This window comes from Triticum aestivum, chromosome 7B (genome assembly GCF_018294505.1).
Source record: "Triticum aestivum cultivar Chinese Spring chromosome 7B, IWGSC CS RefSeq v2.1, whole genome shotgun sequence".
In the NCBI taxonomy this organism is placed as follows: domain Eukaryota; kingdom Viridiplantae; phylum Streptophyta; class Magnoliopsida; order Poales; family Poaceae; genus Triticum; species Triticum aestivum.
The window spans coordinates 390309422-390327865 of NC_057813.1; the positions used below are offsets into that span (position 1 = coordinate 390309422).

General features: G+C 50.9%; 1 protein-coding gene across 1 annotated transcript in view; it reads left to right on the forward strand.

Moving 5' to 3' along the window:
• Positions 1–15635, forward strand: part of LOC123157986 (pollen-specific leucine-rich repeat extensin-like protein 2) — a 110065-nt gene extending 94430 nt beyond the window's left edge. Inside the window, exons 2-3 of the mRNA XM_044576141.1 lie at positions 14337–14892; positions 15003–15635. Coding sequence (XP_044432076.1) covers positions 14337–14892; positions 15003–15109 — 663 coding nt within the window. The 3' untranslated portion in view covers positions 15110–15635. The remainder of the gene's footprint in view (positions 1–14336; positions 14893–15002) is intronic.
• The last annotated feature ends 2809 nt before the right edge of the window (positions 15636–18444 follow it).

Consider the following 18444-nt stretch of genomic DNA (forward strand, 5'->3'; position numbering starts at 1 on the left):
GGTGTCTTGCATTGCTTAGTTTAGACATCATATGCACAATATTGAATTCTATCTGCTTAGTTTAGAGATCATACATGCGAGTGCTAGCTGCTTAGTATATGAATCAATTATGTCAATTATATCATGCCATCCTGTATACTTAGACAACATGTATGTGAATTATTTCATCCCAACCTATTTTAGAAAGACATCATATAGTTTTGTCATGTCATCCTGTTTAGGTACTCATCATATGTTGAATTATGCCATTATATCCTGTTAAGTTATCCATCATATATCTGAAACTGTGTCATGCTATCCTGTTTAGTTAGGCATCATATATGTGAAATCGTGTCATGCTGTCCTGTTTGGTTAGATAACATATATGTGAATTACCACATCTGTCTATCATGCAATGTCTGTACATTCAATTTCTTTTCTTGTTTATCAGCCATTTGAATTGGAGGGGGTGATGGCAGTATCTAAGGGAGCAAAAACCTGTTCCTCACAAAAGACAGCGCTACCTGTCGATGCAGATAGAACCATGGTTGTACTGGCCCACAAACTAGCCCCACCACACATAATCGAGACTCTTCCAGATTGCACACTTACACCGTTGGGCAGAGAACCAGCTACAACCCATCTAACCGCAACCCCAGTGGATAGTAACCCACTTATAGTTGACAAAGCACCATGTCCACCACAGAGTACCCCCACACGAGCAGTTTGTAAAGCTACTGCAGTGCCCAAAGCACGAAGACCACCACAGCTAACCCAAACTCCACATTTAAAGCAGAAGAGCAACTGTTCTCAGGTCAGATTCCGTAGCTATAGTCCATACTCCTTTGTTGTTGCATCACTATATTTACTCATACCAACTACTTTCGAATTTGAAGGATCCAATTGAAACTCCAATGGTGCAACAGGTATGTTTTAATCTATTTCTTTAACTGGATTGCTGTTCTAACTTCTTGCTCTATGTTGAGTTCAGTTTAAGTTGTATAAACAATTTTGTTCTCTTGTGATGCACATTAAAAGTGCTGCCAATGCTGTGTAGTTTCTCACACTTATATTCTGTCTATGCTGTTGTGTCTTAAAAATATATGAGTTGAACTGTGTCTCTATCTTGATTAGGGAACATAAACTAGAATGATATGGACAATACAGTGACCATAGTACATAGATATATGTTTGTTTCATGCTGTTATCCTGTCCACCTTACTACTGAACCAGTTTACCAAAATGATTTTGGTATACTACAAGCTAAACCTGTGATGTGTCTGCTTGTTTCTCTTGTAGTATGCAAACAGAATATTGGAGAAGATCACCCCACTATGCAATGGTAGAGAAAGTAATGCAGATAAGGTTCAAGATAGTGAGACAACCCTGTTGGTCTCCAAGAAAGGTGATAAAAACGATCTTGTAGACAGTGAGAAAACCCCACTGTCCTGCGTTCATGTAGTGTTTGAGTTACTGGCCAGTACCGCTGGCACAAGCTCTTCGAACTCGCTTCCTGAATCACTTCGCCTTCTTCAGTCTCAGCTACAAGCTGAAAGGCATCAGTCAGCTATGCTGCGGCAAGAAACCGAAGGACTGAGGAAGTCCCTGCAGAATTCAGATGCGTACTTTCTTGTGCAACAGCAAGCGCTGGGGGATTTACGCGCCAAACAAGAGAAAGTTAATAAGCTTGCTAAGCATCTTGCCAGCATTATGGGTACCCAGGATATTGTTTCCTGAACTGTTCTGAAGTGGTTTCAGTTCTAGACTTGTTTTGCCGCGGTGTTTATATGTTGTTGTGTTCCCTATATTTGCACTAGTGGTGAACTTTGATGCCGAGTGGATGTAATATGTGTAATAGCTGTGATAGCCTAGCATAAGTTGCTTGCTTATTTATGTCCTTGTTGTCTTGTTTATTTGTTTGCTTGTAGTCAGTGCAGTTCTTTTTCCGCGGTTTGCTAGTGGCTGCAATAACCTATTTTTTAAAACTAGGCCACAATAACCATGGGCTAATATTTACTGTAGTGACACTGGGCCTCCTACGGGCCGTAGAAACAGTGGGCCTTCTACGGGCCGCAGAAACAGTAGGCCTTCTACGGGCTGTAGAAACTTGGGCCTTCTACAGGCCGTAGAAACAATGGGCCTTCTACGGGCCATATCATCAATGGGCCTTATATGGGCCGTATGATCGATTGGCCAAACATGGGCCAATAACAGGCCGCATTATGGCCGTAAATGGGCTAGAGTTGGAATAGGCCGTTCATGGGCCGACCATAATGGGCCATCGTTAATAGGTTGTATTTGATGACGCTATGAAAACGACCCAATGTATTAATGGACCACAAATGGGCCGACTGTAACCACAGGCTGAATTTGGCCCACAAGCAGAAAATGACAGTAATGGGCTGTAAGTAAACGAATGATTGAAATGAGCCCAAGAATAAATGGGCTCTGAGAAGGCCGAAAGATAACATGGGCTGGAAATGGCCCAACTGAATAACGGGCCCTTAATGGATATAAAGTGATACACTGTTCATTACGGGCCAGTTTCACCACGGGCCGTTAATGGGTCTAAAGTGATACACTGTTCATTGCGGGACAGTTTCACCACGGGCCGTTAATAGGCCAAGAGTTACATAGGGCCTCATATGGGCCGAAAGACATCATGGGCCATACATGGGCCAGAAGTGAAAATGGGCTGGAATCATATTGGATGGCCCAGATGACGCTACTGGGCCTAATTCGGGTAGGGCATAACGGGCCTTGGGTTAGCGGGCTGTAAATGGGCTATATGCGAACAAGTCGTTAACAGGCTTTCCATGGGCCGGCCCGTCACCTTTTGACCAAGTCAAACAGGCCAGCCTTTTCACAGGAATGGGACTTTGTTGGCCCGTGCCACGTGTCGACGTATCATAGGCGCCTTCTGTCCAATGAATGGATGACATCTGTCCTAACAATGAGCCGACACGTGTTTCCTCCAGCCAATGACGATTTTACACGTGGAAAATCCCCATTGGTCGAGGCTGTTAATGGGTTATCGGATCCAAAACCCGACCCGATAGCTTAATGGCGTTCCGTTACGGTGGATGCCACATGTCGGTCACCCTTGAAGAAAGCACTTCTGTGACACGCGATTTATCGTCATGGAAGTGGATACTTCCGTGATGATAATTTTGCTAATGTTATGGAACACTTCTACGACAGCACAGGTATGACTATCTTGATTCTGTCATAAATTTGTCATGGATGTACATGCATGACAAAAAACGCGACCTACTGTGACAAACACGTATCATCATGGAAGTGTATTTTTTTGTAGTGATTGCTGCATCACCCTTTCCTCTTCAAGGAAAACCAACGCCAGCTATTGCCGCCATCTATGAAAATTCGGGTGAAATGGCAGGTCTGCCTTTTCCTAGAGAAGGTGGACTCCAGCACCAAAGTGTACACACCCGGCGATGGCATTCTGGCCAGATGGTCTTTTTGGTTCCAAGTGATGGGCTTCTCGGACCAGTGCATGAGCTGCAGGACCTCTGATGCAACAGCATTCACCTCGCGGTGCTGTTATCACATACTGTGCTTGTCGTCGGCCTCACTGGTGAAGACGAATAAGTGGCGTTTGCATCAGGGAACTCGTCTTGAAGCATGCCAACAGCTCGGGCCAGTTGCTGAACATTCGGAGCTGCCTGGCCGGCAGGTAGAGGAGGCGGCAGGGCCTCACCCTTGGCAATCTGGGCAAGCCAGCTGCACTTTCGGGTGGTGTGGTTGGATGGCTTAGCGCCACTGTGGAACTTGCATGGGGCATCGAGGGCTTCCGTGTGGTTGGAAGGCATGTTGCCAGGCGCCCTTGCTGCCCTGCTAACGCTTGGGGCCGGGATGCCCGTGTTGGGGAACGCAGTAATTTCAAAAAATTTCTTACGAACACGCAAGATCTATCTAGGTGATGCATAGCAATGAGGGGAGAGTGTGTCCACGTACCCTCGTAGACCGAAAGCGGAAGCGTTAAGCAACGCGGTTGATGTAGTCGAACGTCTTCGCGATCCAACTGATCAAGTACCGAATGCACGGCACCTCCGTGATCTGCACACGTTCAGCTTGGTGATGTCCCTCGAACTCTAGATCCAGCTAAGGCCGAGGGAGAGTTCCGTCAACACGACAACGTGGTGACGGTGATGATGAAGTTATCGGCGCAGGGCTTCCCCTAAACACCATGACGATATGATCGAGGTGGAAAACTGTGGAGGGGGCACCGCACACGGCTAAAGATCAACTTGTGTGTCTATGGGGTGCCCCCTCCCCCATATATAAAGGAGTATTAGACGAGGCCAGCAGGCCACAAGGGGCACGCCCTAAGGGGGGGGGGAATCCTACTCCAAGTAGGAGTAGGTTCCCCCTTTCCTAGTCCAACTAGGATAAGAAGGAAGGAGGGGAAGGAGAGAAGGAAAGGGGGGGCCACCCCCTAGTCCAATTCAGTTTGGGCCAGGGGGGCGCGCACCCCACCTTGGTCTGCCTCCTCTCTTCCATCACTTGGCCCATGAGGCCCAATAACCCCCCGGTACTCCGGTTTTATCCGAAACTTCTCTGGAACACTTCTGGTGTCCGAATATAGCCGTCCAATATATCAATCTTTATTTCTCAACAATTTCGAGACTCCTCATCATGTACGTGATCTCATCTAGGACTCCGAATAACCTTTGGTACATAAAATCACATAAACTCATAATACCAATCGTCATCGAACATTAAGCGTGCGGACCCTACGGGTTCGAGAACTATGTAGACATGATCGAGACATGTCTCCGATCAATAACCAATAGAGGAACCTGGATGCTCATATTGGTTTCTACATATTCTACGAACATCTTTATCGGTCAAACCGCATAACAACATACATTGTTCCCTTTGTCATCGGTATGTTACTTGCCCGAGATTTGAGCGTTGGTATCATCATACCTAGTTCAATCTCATTACCAGCAAGTCTCTTTACTCGTTTCGTAATGCTTCATCCCGCAACTAACTCATTAGTCACAATGCTTGCAAGGCTTATAGTGATGAGTATTACCGAGAGGGCCAAGAGATAGCTCTCTGAAACACGGAGTGACAAATCCTAATCTTGATCTATGCCAACCCAACAAACACCTTCGGAGACACCTATAGAGCACCTTTATAATCACCCATTTACGTTGTGACATTTGGTAGCACACAAAGTGTTCCTCTGGTATTCGGGAGTTACATAATCTCACAGTCTGAGGAACTTGTATAAGTCATGAATAAAGCAGTAGCAATGAAACTGACACGATCATAATGCTAAGCTAACGGATGGGTCATGTCCATCACATCATTCTCCTAATGATGCGATCCCGTTCATCAAATGACAACACATGTCTATGGTTAGGAAACATACCATCTTTGATTAACGAGCTAGCCAAGTAGAGGCATACTGGGGACAATATGTTTTGTCTATGTATTCACACATGTACTAAGTTTCCGGTTAATACAATTCTAGCATGAATAATAAACATTTATCATGTAATAAGGAAATAAATAATAACTTTATTATTGCCTCTATGGCATATTTCCTTCAGTCTCCCACTTGCACTAGAGTCAATAATCTAGATTAGATGGTAATGATTCTAACACCCCTGGAGCTTTGGTGCTGATCATGTTTTGCTCGTGGAAGAGGCTTAGTCAACGGGTCTGTAACACTCAGATCCGTGTGTATCTTGCAAATCTCTATGTCCCCTTCCGACACTTGATGACGGATGGAATTGAAGCGTCTCTTGGTTCTCTTGTGAAATCTGGATTCCTTTGCCAAGGCAATTGCACCAGTATTGTCACAAAAGATTTTCATTGGACCCGATGCACTAGGTATGACACCTAGATCGAATATGAACTCTTTCATCCAAACTCCTTCATTTGCTGCTTCCAAAGCACCAATGTACTCCACTTCACACGTAGATCCTGCCACGATGCTTTGCTTGGAACTGCACCAACTGACAGCTCCTCCATTCAACAAATTATGTATCCTGTTTGCGACTTAGAGTCATCCGGATCAGTGTCAAAGCTTGCATCGACGTAACCGTTTACGACGAGCTATTTTTCACCTCCAGAAATGAGAAACATATCCTTAGTCCTTTTCAGGTATTTCAAGATATTCTTGACTGTTGTCCAGTGTTCCACTCTGGGATTACTTTGGTACTGCCCTACTATGCTTATAGCAAGGCACACATCAGGTCTGGTACACAACATTGCATACATGATAGAACCTATGGCTGAAGCATAGAGAATGACTTTCATTTTCTCTCTATCTTCTGAAGTGGTCGGGCTTCGAGTCTGACTCAACTTCACACCTTGTAACACAGGCAAAAACCCTTTCTTTGACTGATCCATTTTGAACTTCTTGAAAACTTTATCAAGATATGTGCTTTGTGAAAGTCCAATTAAGTGTCTTGATCTATCTCTATAGATCTTGATGCCCAATATGTAAGAAGCTTCTCTGAGGTCTTTCATAGAAAAACTCTTATTCAGGTATCCCTTTAAGCTATCCAGAAACTCTATATCATTTCCAATCAACAATATGTCATCCACATATAATATTAGAAATGCTATAGAGCTCCCACTCACTTTCTTGTAAATACAGGCTTCTCCAAAAGTCTGTATAAAACCATATGCTTTGATCACACTATCAAAACGTTTATTCCAACAACGTCAGGCTTGCACCAGTCCATAAATGGATCGTTGGAGCTTGCACACTTTGTGAGCACCCTTTGGATCGACAAAACCTTCTGATTCCATCATATACAACTCTTCTTCGAGAAAACCATTCAGGAATGCAGTTTTGACATCCATTTGCCAAATTTCATAATACAGACTTAAGCATCGCTACGGGTGAGAAAGTCTCATCGTAGTCAACTCCTTGAACTTGTCGAAAACCTTTCGCAACAAGTCAAGCTTTGTAAATAGTAACATTACCGTCTGCGTCGGTCTTCTTAAAGATCCATTTATTTTCTATGGCTTACTGTCGGTGTACAAAAGTAGGGGCTCCACTTTGTACCCCTTTACTTGTGCACGGGCAGTCAGAGCCGCGCCCACGGCCACACTCAGCAGGGTAGAGGAGGGAAGCCAAAGCCACAAGACAGTAAAGCAACGCCAAGACCAGAAACACAAGGAGCAGAGAGGGCGAGGTAGGCTCCCCTGGCAAGACCCTTGCCGGGGCAGCCTCTGCAGCCCCGGCAAAAGCCTTGGCGGGGCAACTTGCCCAATGCCAGCAGAGCGTGCCACCCTTGAGCCCAAGGGTCCCAACGCCATCAACCACATTGGAACCAAGCCTCGGGAGGCACCTCCATGGTGGCATGAAGATCTTCGTGAAGATCATAAACACGCAAGATCAGATAAGGACCAGAAGACAACGGCGATTAACGGCAAGATCCTTGCCAAGGAAATCCACGAGACCTCCGGCGAGATCCTTGCTAGGGACGACCACAGTGCCGCGGCAAGACCCTTGCCGGGGCCCCTACAAGACCCTTGTCAAGGACATCAGCGGGCCCGTGGCCAGGCCCGCGCCCGCCAAGGCTCCACCGTCGTTCCCATGCAGCTGCCAGCCCAGCTAGCCAGGCGAGCACCTGCATGGCGACGTGCGGCCTCGAGACCAACTCAGCAAGCACCTGCGTGGTGGCATGCTGATCTTCATGAAGACCCTGCCAGCAGCTTGCCAGCCTACATGGCGCTGCACGCCGCGCTGGCCTGGACGTGTGTCGAAGCAAGGCGAAGCAGCGACAACAAGAAGGGCACGTCGGCAGCCCATTAAATGCGTTTGTCCGACGGTGCCAGAGGATAGACTCAGCCACCACATGCACTTTCCACCTCCTGTGTGCCACTATGGCATCCCCTTTTTCTATAAAAGTAGGCCCGAGGCATACGGGAGAAGGATTTGGCTTTTTGGACTATGCATGCACCATAGCTAGTTTAGGAACACAAGAACATTCAGATATACACCAAAGCAGGACTAGGGTATTATGCGTCCTCGCGGCCCGAACCTGGGTAAATGATCTGTGTGCTGGCTCCTAGACCCGCTCTTTCCACAACCTCGCGCCCGCCGACCGTAGTAGGGATTCCAGTGATCCCATAGGTGTCATTTCCACCGACATCTTTGGCGCACCAGGTAGGGGGCGCGGCCGAGAAAATCTGGTGTAGCAGCTAGTCTAGCAGTTTTTCATCACCATGGCTCCCAAGAGGAAGACGATGACGGCGGTCGGTTCATCCGGAGCCGGACTGCCCATACCGGTGTGGGCAGGTAGTGGGGCGGTCACGGACAGAACCCGAGGCATGACCCACGAACACCCACATCGCTCTGGCAGTCAAAGCCTGGCAAGCGGCATCGTCCGTGTGCAAGAAGACGGGCCGCACGCCGCCAAGTCCAAAGACGGAGCTGGGCCCCCCAAAGGCAGCGCGGGGCCCTCTCAGGGCGTTGCCATGCCACCTACCGGTGGCGTGGCGACCTCCAAGGCACCTACACTGGTGCGCACTATGCACTCTTCCCAAGTTGTGCGCGATGAGCAGCGTCACCATGCTGGTGACCCTGGGCGCCGCAGTGGGAAGAGTCCTGTGCATCCTTCGCGAGACGAAGGAGGCCAGCATGCACGCCGAGGTGCTGGCAAAAATGGCGTACAGCCGCAGGGCCATGATAGAGCTCCTTCTAACATGGTTAGGAGTCGGAGCGCGTCACGGTCCGCGCGGCTTTCACTGCCACCCACGCCAGCAGAAGCTTTGGCGCGCGCGCAGCTGCTCCTCGACTTTCCTCCTACTGCAGAGAAGCTCGACGAGTGGAGAGCCACCGTCCGGAGCCTCGTCGGTATCACCAACAAAGATGAGCCGCGACCAGCAGGGCCCGTAGGCCGACGCTCCGCCAAACCACCGCACACCAATGGTGGAAGGGCTGGAGGTGATGCAGCCACGATGCACTCTCCTCCCCCACGCCAGTTACCGCGGGTGTCGATCCGTCATGATGATGCTTGTGATAACATTTCCGTAGCGTCATCCGATCCATGGACCCACCGCGATCAGTGCCAAGTTCTTCGGGAGCGAGCCCTTGAAGATGCTCGAACCACCATCGAACATTGGCATGATGCACGCCACCAGTCAGATAGGCGGGCAGAGCCCACTATGGACCACCCGACACCGGGAGGCTACGGTGGCCTACCCTACAAGGTGGGTTGCCCAGCCTTTACCCGTGAGCTGCAGCAGTTCCAGTGGCCCTCCCACCGCACGTTCAAGCCCGACGTTGGCGAGAAGTACGATGGCAAGACTCACCCGTCAGAGTTCCTCAGCATCTACACCATCGCGATGCAAGCTGCTGGAGCCCGCGATGACAAGGTGCTTGCCAATTACTTCCCGTTGGCGCTTAAACCCAATATCATGGTTGATGCACTTGCCGGTGGATTCCGTTTCTTCTTGGTTGGATCTGTGCCATGAGTTTGTTGGTGCCTTCACTAGAGGCCATCAAGCTCATGGCCAGGCAAGCAATCTGCATATCATCCCCCGGAAGGAAGGAGAAAACCTGCGCAAGTACATACAGAGGTTCAGCCGGGTGCAGTACAACATCCCAGACGTTCACCCCGCCGCCGTGATCAGCGCATTCCATCAGAATGTGTGAAACCGCAAGATGTGTGAAGAGCTGGCGATGAACAAGCTCAAAGATGTGGTGGAACTTTATGTTCTGGCCGATAGGTGCGCTCGAGATGAAGAAGGGAGAAAGTACCCCGGCGAGGATGCCGGTGCGGAAACCGACTCCACAAACGATGGCGCCGCTGCCACAACGAAGAAGGCAAGGCGGTGCTTGCCGTTAAGGGATCTGACAACACCGACGCTGCCAAGAAGGCCAAGGCAAGCGACCCCAGCAAGGAAGTTGCTGGGTGTGCCGCTTGCCGGGACTTGGCTGCTACCGACAAGCCAGGAAGCTCCGACAAGCAGTATTGCAAGATTCGCCGCACCAAGGGCCATGACCTCCAGAACTGCCGACAAGTTGAGCTGCTTGCTGAGAAGCAAAAAGCTGAGTATGAAAGGCAGGACAAGGAGAAAGGCCAGGACGGTGCCGAAGGATCCGGCAAGAAGCGTGGCGGCCAAGGAGGCCGCCGTGGCAAGAATAACTAGCAAGAGAGGCCCGCCCGGGGCCGCGACAAGAAGCAGGAAGACGATGATCATGACGAGGACGACGAGTCCGGCAACCACGAGTTTTTAGAAAACTATGGAGGCCATGTGCGTCGACGGTGGTGCCTCGCTGCACACCTCTCACCGCCAGCTCAAGTAGTGGGCGCGTGTGATCACATCGGTGGAGCCATCATTCGACGCACGGAAGCCACCGAAGTGGTCCAGCATGCCTATCATCTTTGACACTGAGGACCACCCTGATCGCACGACTGCGGTCGGGTGGTTGCCGTTGTTGGTTTCACTAACGATACGCAACCTCAAGGTGACGAAGATGCTAGTTGACAGCGGGGCTGGTCTAAACTTGATCTCGCCTGTTGTGATCAAAAGGTTGTAGATTCCTGATGGAGACCTCGAAGAGACAAGCACGTTTCAAGGGGTCAACCCGGGAAGGAGTCAACCGAAGGGTAAGGTCACGCTGCCCGTGACGTTTGGAGGCAAGTTGAACTACATGACGGAGAGGATTGTCTTCGATGTAGCCCATATCCCCTTGCCTTATGTCGGCGTTCTGGGAACGGGGGTCCCCAGACTTGCCTGCGTGCGGCCTGTGGCGTGGCTCAAGGGGTGGCCCAGTATGGCCCATCTTCATCAACTCAAGCTCAAGACCCTCGCGAGGGGCCAAGCCTCGCGGGGCAGACGATGCAAGGCTTCCTCAGGAACGGCCTCACCAGGCCGGCTCATGAGGAGGCGGAGAGATCAAGGCAAGGGTACCTCGCGAGGTGCTCGTGACACAAGCCATGATGACCGAGACCAGGCAGGCGACAGGCAGGCGCCGGCCTGCGCAGTGTCCTTGTTTCCTCTTTGGTGCAAAGGGGGCAAGCGCAGGCGTGGAGTACCGAGGCATCAAGAGAAGGTTACCATTTTGGTGCAACAAGACCAAGACCAACAGAGCGGCATGACGGAGGTCACCGTGGAGCCCAAGACGGCGTCATCGCCAGGGCCTTTGGCAGACGAAGACCAACTTTAGTCAGGATAACTTGTACTAGATGTTCCCCTTCAAAATGGCCATTGTTGGCGCCCTTCTCGCTCAATATTTGGGAAGAGGACCAGGGCCTCTATATATAGAGATAGCCACCACAGTAGAGGGACATTGGATCTAGATCTTACCTAGAGCCAACAGAGACAGAGCAATTCCTCCCCAAGCACACCACCATAAGAACAACCCTCGCGAGGCTGTTCTTCCTTTGTATTGTTCATCATCATCCCCTGAGGCAATCCACCACACCACACACTGGATTAGGGTATTACACCACAACGGTGGCCCAAACCAGTATAAACCTTGTGTCCCTTGTGCCGTTCATCGTTAGCTTAGAATCTCAACAAGGCGTTGGGACGTGGAGCGGTAGGGGGAAGATCTTCGCGCGCACCCTAGAGTTCGAGCCTTAAGGGTTTTGCCGAAACCCGATATCCGACATTTGGCGCGCCAGGTAGGGGTGCACCGGAGTCTTTCTTCCGTAGTTCCCCGTTCTATTGTTCGTCGCATCCATGGCTGATGCTTGCCGAGCTGGCGCCGAGCGTCAGGCTTCTCTCGCCGCCCACGTCGCCCAGACGGCTCCCGTTGGTGGGCCTCCCTATCGTTCTCCGTCACCTGCCACCAATGCCGCCACCGGCCTGGCGGGTAACGGGCAGCAGGCGTCATCGTTGCATCCCTTGGTGCGGCGGGAAGGCCGCACCGCCACTCCGTCACTGACTCCAGCCAGTTTGTCGTCGCATGCTCGTCGCACTCCCACGGACGCGCATGCCGCGTTGCTCCTCGCATGTGAGCTCCTGCACTACCACCCCTCGACAACCTCTACGAGGAGTGGCTCGCTCGCATCACCGAGATCGTCAGGGCCGTAGGGGGCTCCCCTACGCTGTCCCTCTCGCTGCCTCGCCCTCCGTCATGCGTCGGTGATGCAGCTCAGGAGGTGCCTCCACCACCTCCTCCCCAAGAAGGCACCCAGGCTCCAAGGCGCGCGGCCCCTGGACGAGACCCACCACGTCCAGTGCCCGTGCGACAAGAAAGGAGCTGCCAAGAAATCCCTCGTCCCCAAGAAGGTGCTCACATGCTCCCTGCTCCAGCACGTCAAGACTGCATCCCCGCGCCAGCACGTCAAGAGCCCGCGCTGCCTCTGGCGGCGGCGCGCGGGAATCCCCAGGAGCAAGCCCCGCATCTGCAAAGGGCTCCGGTGGCCACCGCAGGCTGCCGCGCCTTCACCACCAAGCTACGCAGTGTCGCCTGGCCAGGCAAGTTCAAGCCGGATCTGCCTCCTCGATACGACGGCACTGCCGACCCCGCGGAGTTCCTGCAGCTCTACGAGCTGGGCATCAAAGTGGCCAACAGAGACGAGAAGGTCATGGCGAATTAGTTTCCCATGGCGCTCAAAGATGGTGCCCGCACATGGCTCCTGAACCTGCCTCCCGGCAAGATTTCCTCTTGGGACGAGATGCGTACCCGCTTCATCGCCAACTTCCAAGGCACTCGCGACCATCCTCCAGTCGTGAGTGACCTGCATCGCATCAAGCAGCAACCTGGAGAGACCCAGCAAAAGTACATCCAGCGCTTCAACAACGCTCGCCTCAAGATTCCCAAGGTAACCGAGGAGGCCATCATCTCAGCGTTCTCTGATGGCGTCCGTGATGTCAAGATAAAGGAGGAGCTGGCAATCCACGAGGACATGTGCACATCTCTGGAGCTGTTCAACCCGGCGACCAAGTGTGCAAGGGCTGAGGAGGGACGCCTCTCCATTCTCGACCTCCCAGCCGCTGACCCTAAAGAGAAGAAAGCCAAGGTCAAAGACGTGAAGCGCAAGGGATCAGCCGTGCTCGCAGCAGAACCAGACATGAAGCACGGTAGGGACCAGGCAGAGTCGTCCAAGGGCAGCCGGTACTGCGTGTACCACGACCTCCACACCCACAACACCAACGAATGCCAAGAGCTCAGGGCCATGTGAGAAGGACGTATCGGTCGACGCCCCGAGCGCAACGATCGGGGCTATGACTGAGGAGGAGGAAGAGGTGGAGGATGATGGGACGACTGTAGCCCTTGCCAATGGTGGCGTGACCGACCTTGCGAGGACCGCTGGCAGGACCAGCCTCGCGAGGGGGCTTGGAGGGATCAGCCTCGCGAGGATCGCCCGCAGGTCAACGCAGGCCTTCCTCCTCTGCCGCCACCGCAAAGAAGGAATGAAGACCATCATCAGGATGAGGGGGCTAGGGGCTTCCAGGAGCCACGCACCATCGCTTGCATCCTGGGTGGTGCCTAGGCCCCAGCCTCTCAGCGCATCTTCAAGAAGTTTGCTCGTGAGGTGAACGCACTCCTCCCCAAGCTCAAGGCCACGCGCCCTCTCAGGTGGTCCACGTGCGCCATCACGTTCATCTCAGCGGATCAGTCAAGTGTGCGGCTACAGCCGGGGTCCTCCCAATGCTTTGTTCCCCAGTCATCAGCAATGTGCAAGTTACCAGGACCCTCATCGATGGCGGTGCAGGACTCAACGTTCTGTCCGTCGAGACGTTCAACAATCTCCAAGTGCCATATGACCAGCTTCAGCCGACCAAGCCTTTCTCAGGAGTGACTGACGGTTCCACCACCCCGATAGGGCAGGTCCGCCTCCCTGTCACCTTTGGACAACGCAATAACTACCATACCGAGCTCATCAACTTCGATGTTGCCCACATTCGCCTGACGTACAATGCCATCCTCGGGTATCCAGCCCTGGCCAAGTTCCACTACTGGAAACAGGGAATTTGCCATCAGCTAGCTCTTTGCCATCTGCCAGCTGATGGCAAAAAACGTCTTTGCCATCTGCTTATAAAAAACAGATGGCAAAGAACTGACAGACGGCAAAGGACATGGTTGCCATCAGCCAATTCTTTGCCATCTGCTAGTGGATGTCAAATAATATTTGCCATCTGCCAGCAGATGGAAAAGAGGTTGGCAAATCCTGTGGCCGTCAAGAGTGTAACGACGTACCAGCCCCATCTCTTTGCCATCTGCCAGCAGACGGCAAAGATTCTTTGCCATCTGCTGGCAGATGGCAAAGAGATGGGGTTATTTTTTTCCAAGTAAAAAAACTGTGGGGTTATCCCCTCCCTCTCTCCCACCCATCCAGGTAAAAAAACATACTACGTTCCCATCTCATCCACACACCGAACAGCCCCCGTCGATGGCGCTCTAGGCTCGCCCGCCGCCACCCTATCGCCGGCCCCGTTGCTCCTCCGCCCTGTCGCCGGCCGCGTCACTCCCCCGCCCCGTCGCCGTCGCTCCCCCGCTCCGTCGCCGGCCCTCCCCCACCCCGTCGCCGTCGCTCCCCCGCTCCGTCGCCGGCCCTCCCCCGCCCCGTCGCCGGCCCTCCCCCGCCAACCTGTCGTCGGCCCCGTCGCTCCCCCGCCCCACCCACAACGTTGCGGCTCTCCTGGCCGTCGTCCTCGCGCTGGCGTCCGGCGCGGCATCGCAGGCGCCGGTGGCGGGGCCGGCGGCGCCGGCAGGGGACTGCGGCTCCGCACTGATGGGCCTCACCAGCTACCTCCCCTGCAGCTCGCCGGTGTCCACGCAGGGCAACCCGCCCAAGGAGTGCTGCACCGGCGTCAAGACCGCGCTCGCCAGCCCGGCCAGCGTCGCCTGCCTCTACGACGCCTTCGGCAAGGACTACGGCATCCCCATGAACCTCACCCGTGCCAAGGGCCTCCCCGCCGCCTGCGGCGGCAACCCGGCTACCCTCAACAACTGCAGCCGTGAGCTATCTTCCCTTAGCGCCATCTTGTTCTTATTTTCTTTTCCCCGTGTCGATTTGTGATCTGTCACATGTGGTGTTGGTCTGACCTTGTTTTTGGTTCTCCTACAGTGAAACTGCCCGGCGGAGCCCCTAACAGCGCCCCTACTGAAGGTAATTCCCCTCTCTCTTCTCCTTTGCAGTTCCTACATTTTGAATCCCTCTCTTTATTCCTGTAGATCCGTGCAGAAAAAAACGTTAATTAGATCTAATCAGTAGATGCTCCAATCTGACTGATTAAAGAACTGCCGAGAGCTAGAGTCGATTTATCTCCACCTCCATTTTCCACTCTTGAGATCGAAGGGAAAACATATGAATGTGTCCTTGGGCATTGACATCAATGCTTTCTTGGACTACAGAGAATTTTTCTGGACACCTCTGGCACCTAGAGTACAACAGGACTATCTTTCAGTGGTCTGCATGTGAAAAAACAGAACATTTTTTGTTGTTGAGAATCTCCATTTGAAAAAGAAACATCACAAAAAAGAATGATTTTCTTTTGAGATTCATAAAGAAGAATGAAATTGGCACATAGCACTTGTAGTGTAAACGAAGACATTCCTAATAAAGAACTGCTGTCATAGTGGCGGTGCTTTCAATGTCATCATAATTTTGAGGGATGGCAGCCAGATGTTGCACTGGATCACGCACACAACAGAATTGATAAACAATTATGATGGGCGGCAACCACCAAATGAGCTCGTCCCCTTCCTGGCTCACCATGGTTACAATGTCCTCAAGATGCCGGGAAGCAGCGGAGTCATCACAGTCCCCTGCGAATATAAGGATGCGGTATGCTCTCTCGAGCATGCCTTCCAAGTTGCATCAGTCGAGGACCCAGACAGCAAGAGCGGGAACCCTCTCGAGGCAGTTCCCAAGAAGAAGAAGGCATCACCCAGCTCAAGGCCTCAGGAGGAAGGCATCTCCAGAGGCACCGCGCCAGGATCTGCGCCCGACCAAGGGGCACCTCCCTCCAATGCATAGGAAGGCGTGCCCGGCGCCCTCCTTGGGCAAGGCTCGAGGGCTCTCTCCTGGAGGGCCTCAGACTTTCCCGAGATCATGAGGGAGGCGCTCGGGCACCACTTGGAGGCGTGCTTCGTGGCACGTTTCCCTCGGGAAGGCATGACGCAAGGAGGGGCCAACCCTCAAGAGTTCATCACCAAGACCATTGATGTCTACTACACAACCTTCTTCTTGTAGACGTTGTTGGGCCTCCAAGTGCAGAGGTTTGTAGGACAGTAGAAAATTTCCCTCAAGTGGATGACCTAAGGTTTATCAATCTGTGGGAGGCGTAGGATGAAGATGGTCTCTCTCAAACAACCCTGCAACCAAATAATAAAGAGTCTCTTGTGTCCCCAACACACCGAATACAATGGTAAATTGTATAGGTGCACTGGTTTGGAGAAGAGATGGTGATGCAAGTGCAATATGGATGGTAGATATAGGTTTTTGTAATCTGAAAATATAAAAACAGCAAGGTAACTAATGATAAAAGCGAGCGTAAACAGTATTGCAATGGTAGGAAACAAGGCATAGGGTTCATACTTTCACTAGTGCAAGTTCTTTCAACAATAATAACATAGATAGATCATATAAAAATCCCTCAACATGCAACAAAGAGTCACTCCAAAGCCAATAATAGCGGAGAACAAACGAAGATATTATGGTAGGGTACTAAACCACCTCAAAGTTATTCTTTCGGATCAATCTATTCAAGAGTTCATACTAGAATAACACCTTAATACACAAATCAACCAAAACCCTAATGTCACCTAGATACTCTATTGTCACCACAAGTATCAGTGGGCATGATTATATGATATGCATCACATAATCTCAGATTCATCTATTCAACCAACACAAAGTACTTCAAAGAGTGCCCCAAATTTTCTACCAGAGAGTCAGGACGAAAACGTGTGCCAACCCCTATGCATAGGTTCATGGGCGGAACCCGCAAGTTGATCACCAAAACATACATCAAGTGGACCACGTGATATCCCATTGTCACCACAGATAAGCACGGCAAGACATACATCAAGTGTTCTCAAATCCTTAAAGACTCAATCCGATAAGATAACTTCAAAGGGAAAACTCAATCCATCACAAGAGAGTAGAGGGGGAGAAACATCATAAGATCCAACTATAATAGCAAAGCTTGTGATACATCAAGATCTTGCCATAGAGAGAACACGAGAGAGAGATCAAACACATAACTACTGGTACATACCCTCAGCCCCAAGGGTGAACTACTCCCTCCCCGTCATGGATAGCGCTAGGATGATGAAGATGGCCACCGGTGAGGGATTCCCCCGCTGGCAGGGTGCCGGAACGGGCCCCCGAGAGGTTTTTTGTGGCTACAGAGGCTTGCGGCGGTGGAACTCCCGATCTATCTTTTCCTTCGATGGTTTTAGGGTATATGGGAATATATAGGCGAAAGAAGTCAGTCGGGGGAGCCTCGAGGGGCCCACAAGGGTGGAGGGCATGCCCAGGGGGGTGGGCACGCCCCACTATCTCGTGGCTTCCTTGACGCTTCCCTGGCTTGCACTCCAAGTTCCCGGGATCACATTCGTTCCGAAAATCACGCTCCCGAAGGTTTCATTCCGATTGGACTCCGTTTGATATTCCTTTTCTTCGAAACACTGAAATAGGCAATAAAACAGCAATATCGGCCGGGCCTCCGGTTAATAGGTTAGTCCCAAAATTAATACAAAAGTGTATAATGAAGCCCATAATCATTCAAAACAGATAATAAAATAGCATGAATGCTTCATAAATTATAGATACGTTGGAGACGTATCAACATCCCCAAGCTTAATTCCTGCTCGTCCTCGAGTAGGTAAATGATAATATAAAGAATTTATGAATTGTGAATGCTAGTTGGTGCACAAGTTTGATCAATGATAATTTCAATGATCTTTTTCTAGCATGATTATATGTCATAACAGTAGTTCATCTCATAAAACATCTCAAGATCAAGTAACAAGCAATTCACATGTTAAAGCATAGACCATAAAATTTCTTGAAAACTAGCAAACTTCATTCTCAGTCATCAAACAATTACAATTCTTCTTATTTTTAGGAAGGGTCTATGTCAGAGCTTTGATTTAACAAACTCCACATACTCAACTATCATATAGTCTTCTACAATTGCTAGCACTCACGCAATACTAATGGTTATGGAGTTTTAATCGGACACCGAGAAAGATAGGGGCTTATAGTCTTGCCTCCCAATGTATTCACCTTTGGGTGATGTCAACAATAATAGTTCATGCTAAATTACATCCAGTTGGATATATATATATCAGGATCTTTCCAACACGAGGTGCTTTCCAAAGGATAAAATGAAAAATGAAAAGGTGAAGATCACCTTGACTCTTGCATAAAGTAAAAGAAATAAAGTAAAAGATAGGCCCTTCACAGAGGGAAGCAGAGGTTGTCATGCGCTTTTATGGTTGGATGCACAGAATCTTAATGCAAAAGAACGTCACTTTAGATTGCCACTTGTATATGGACC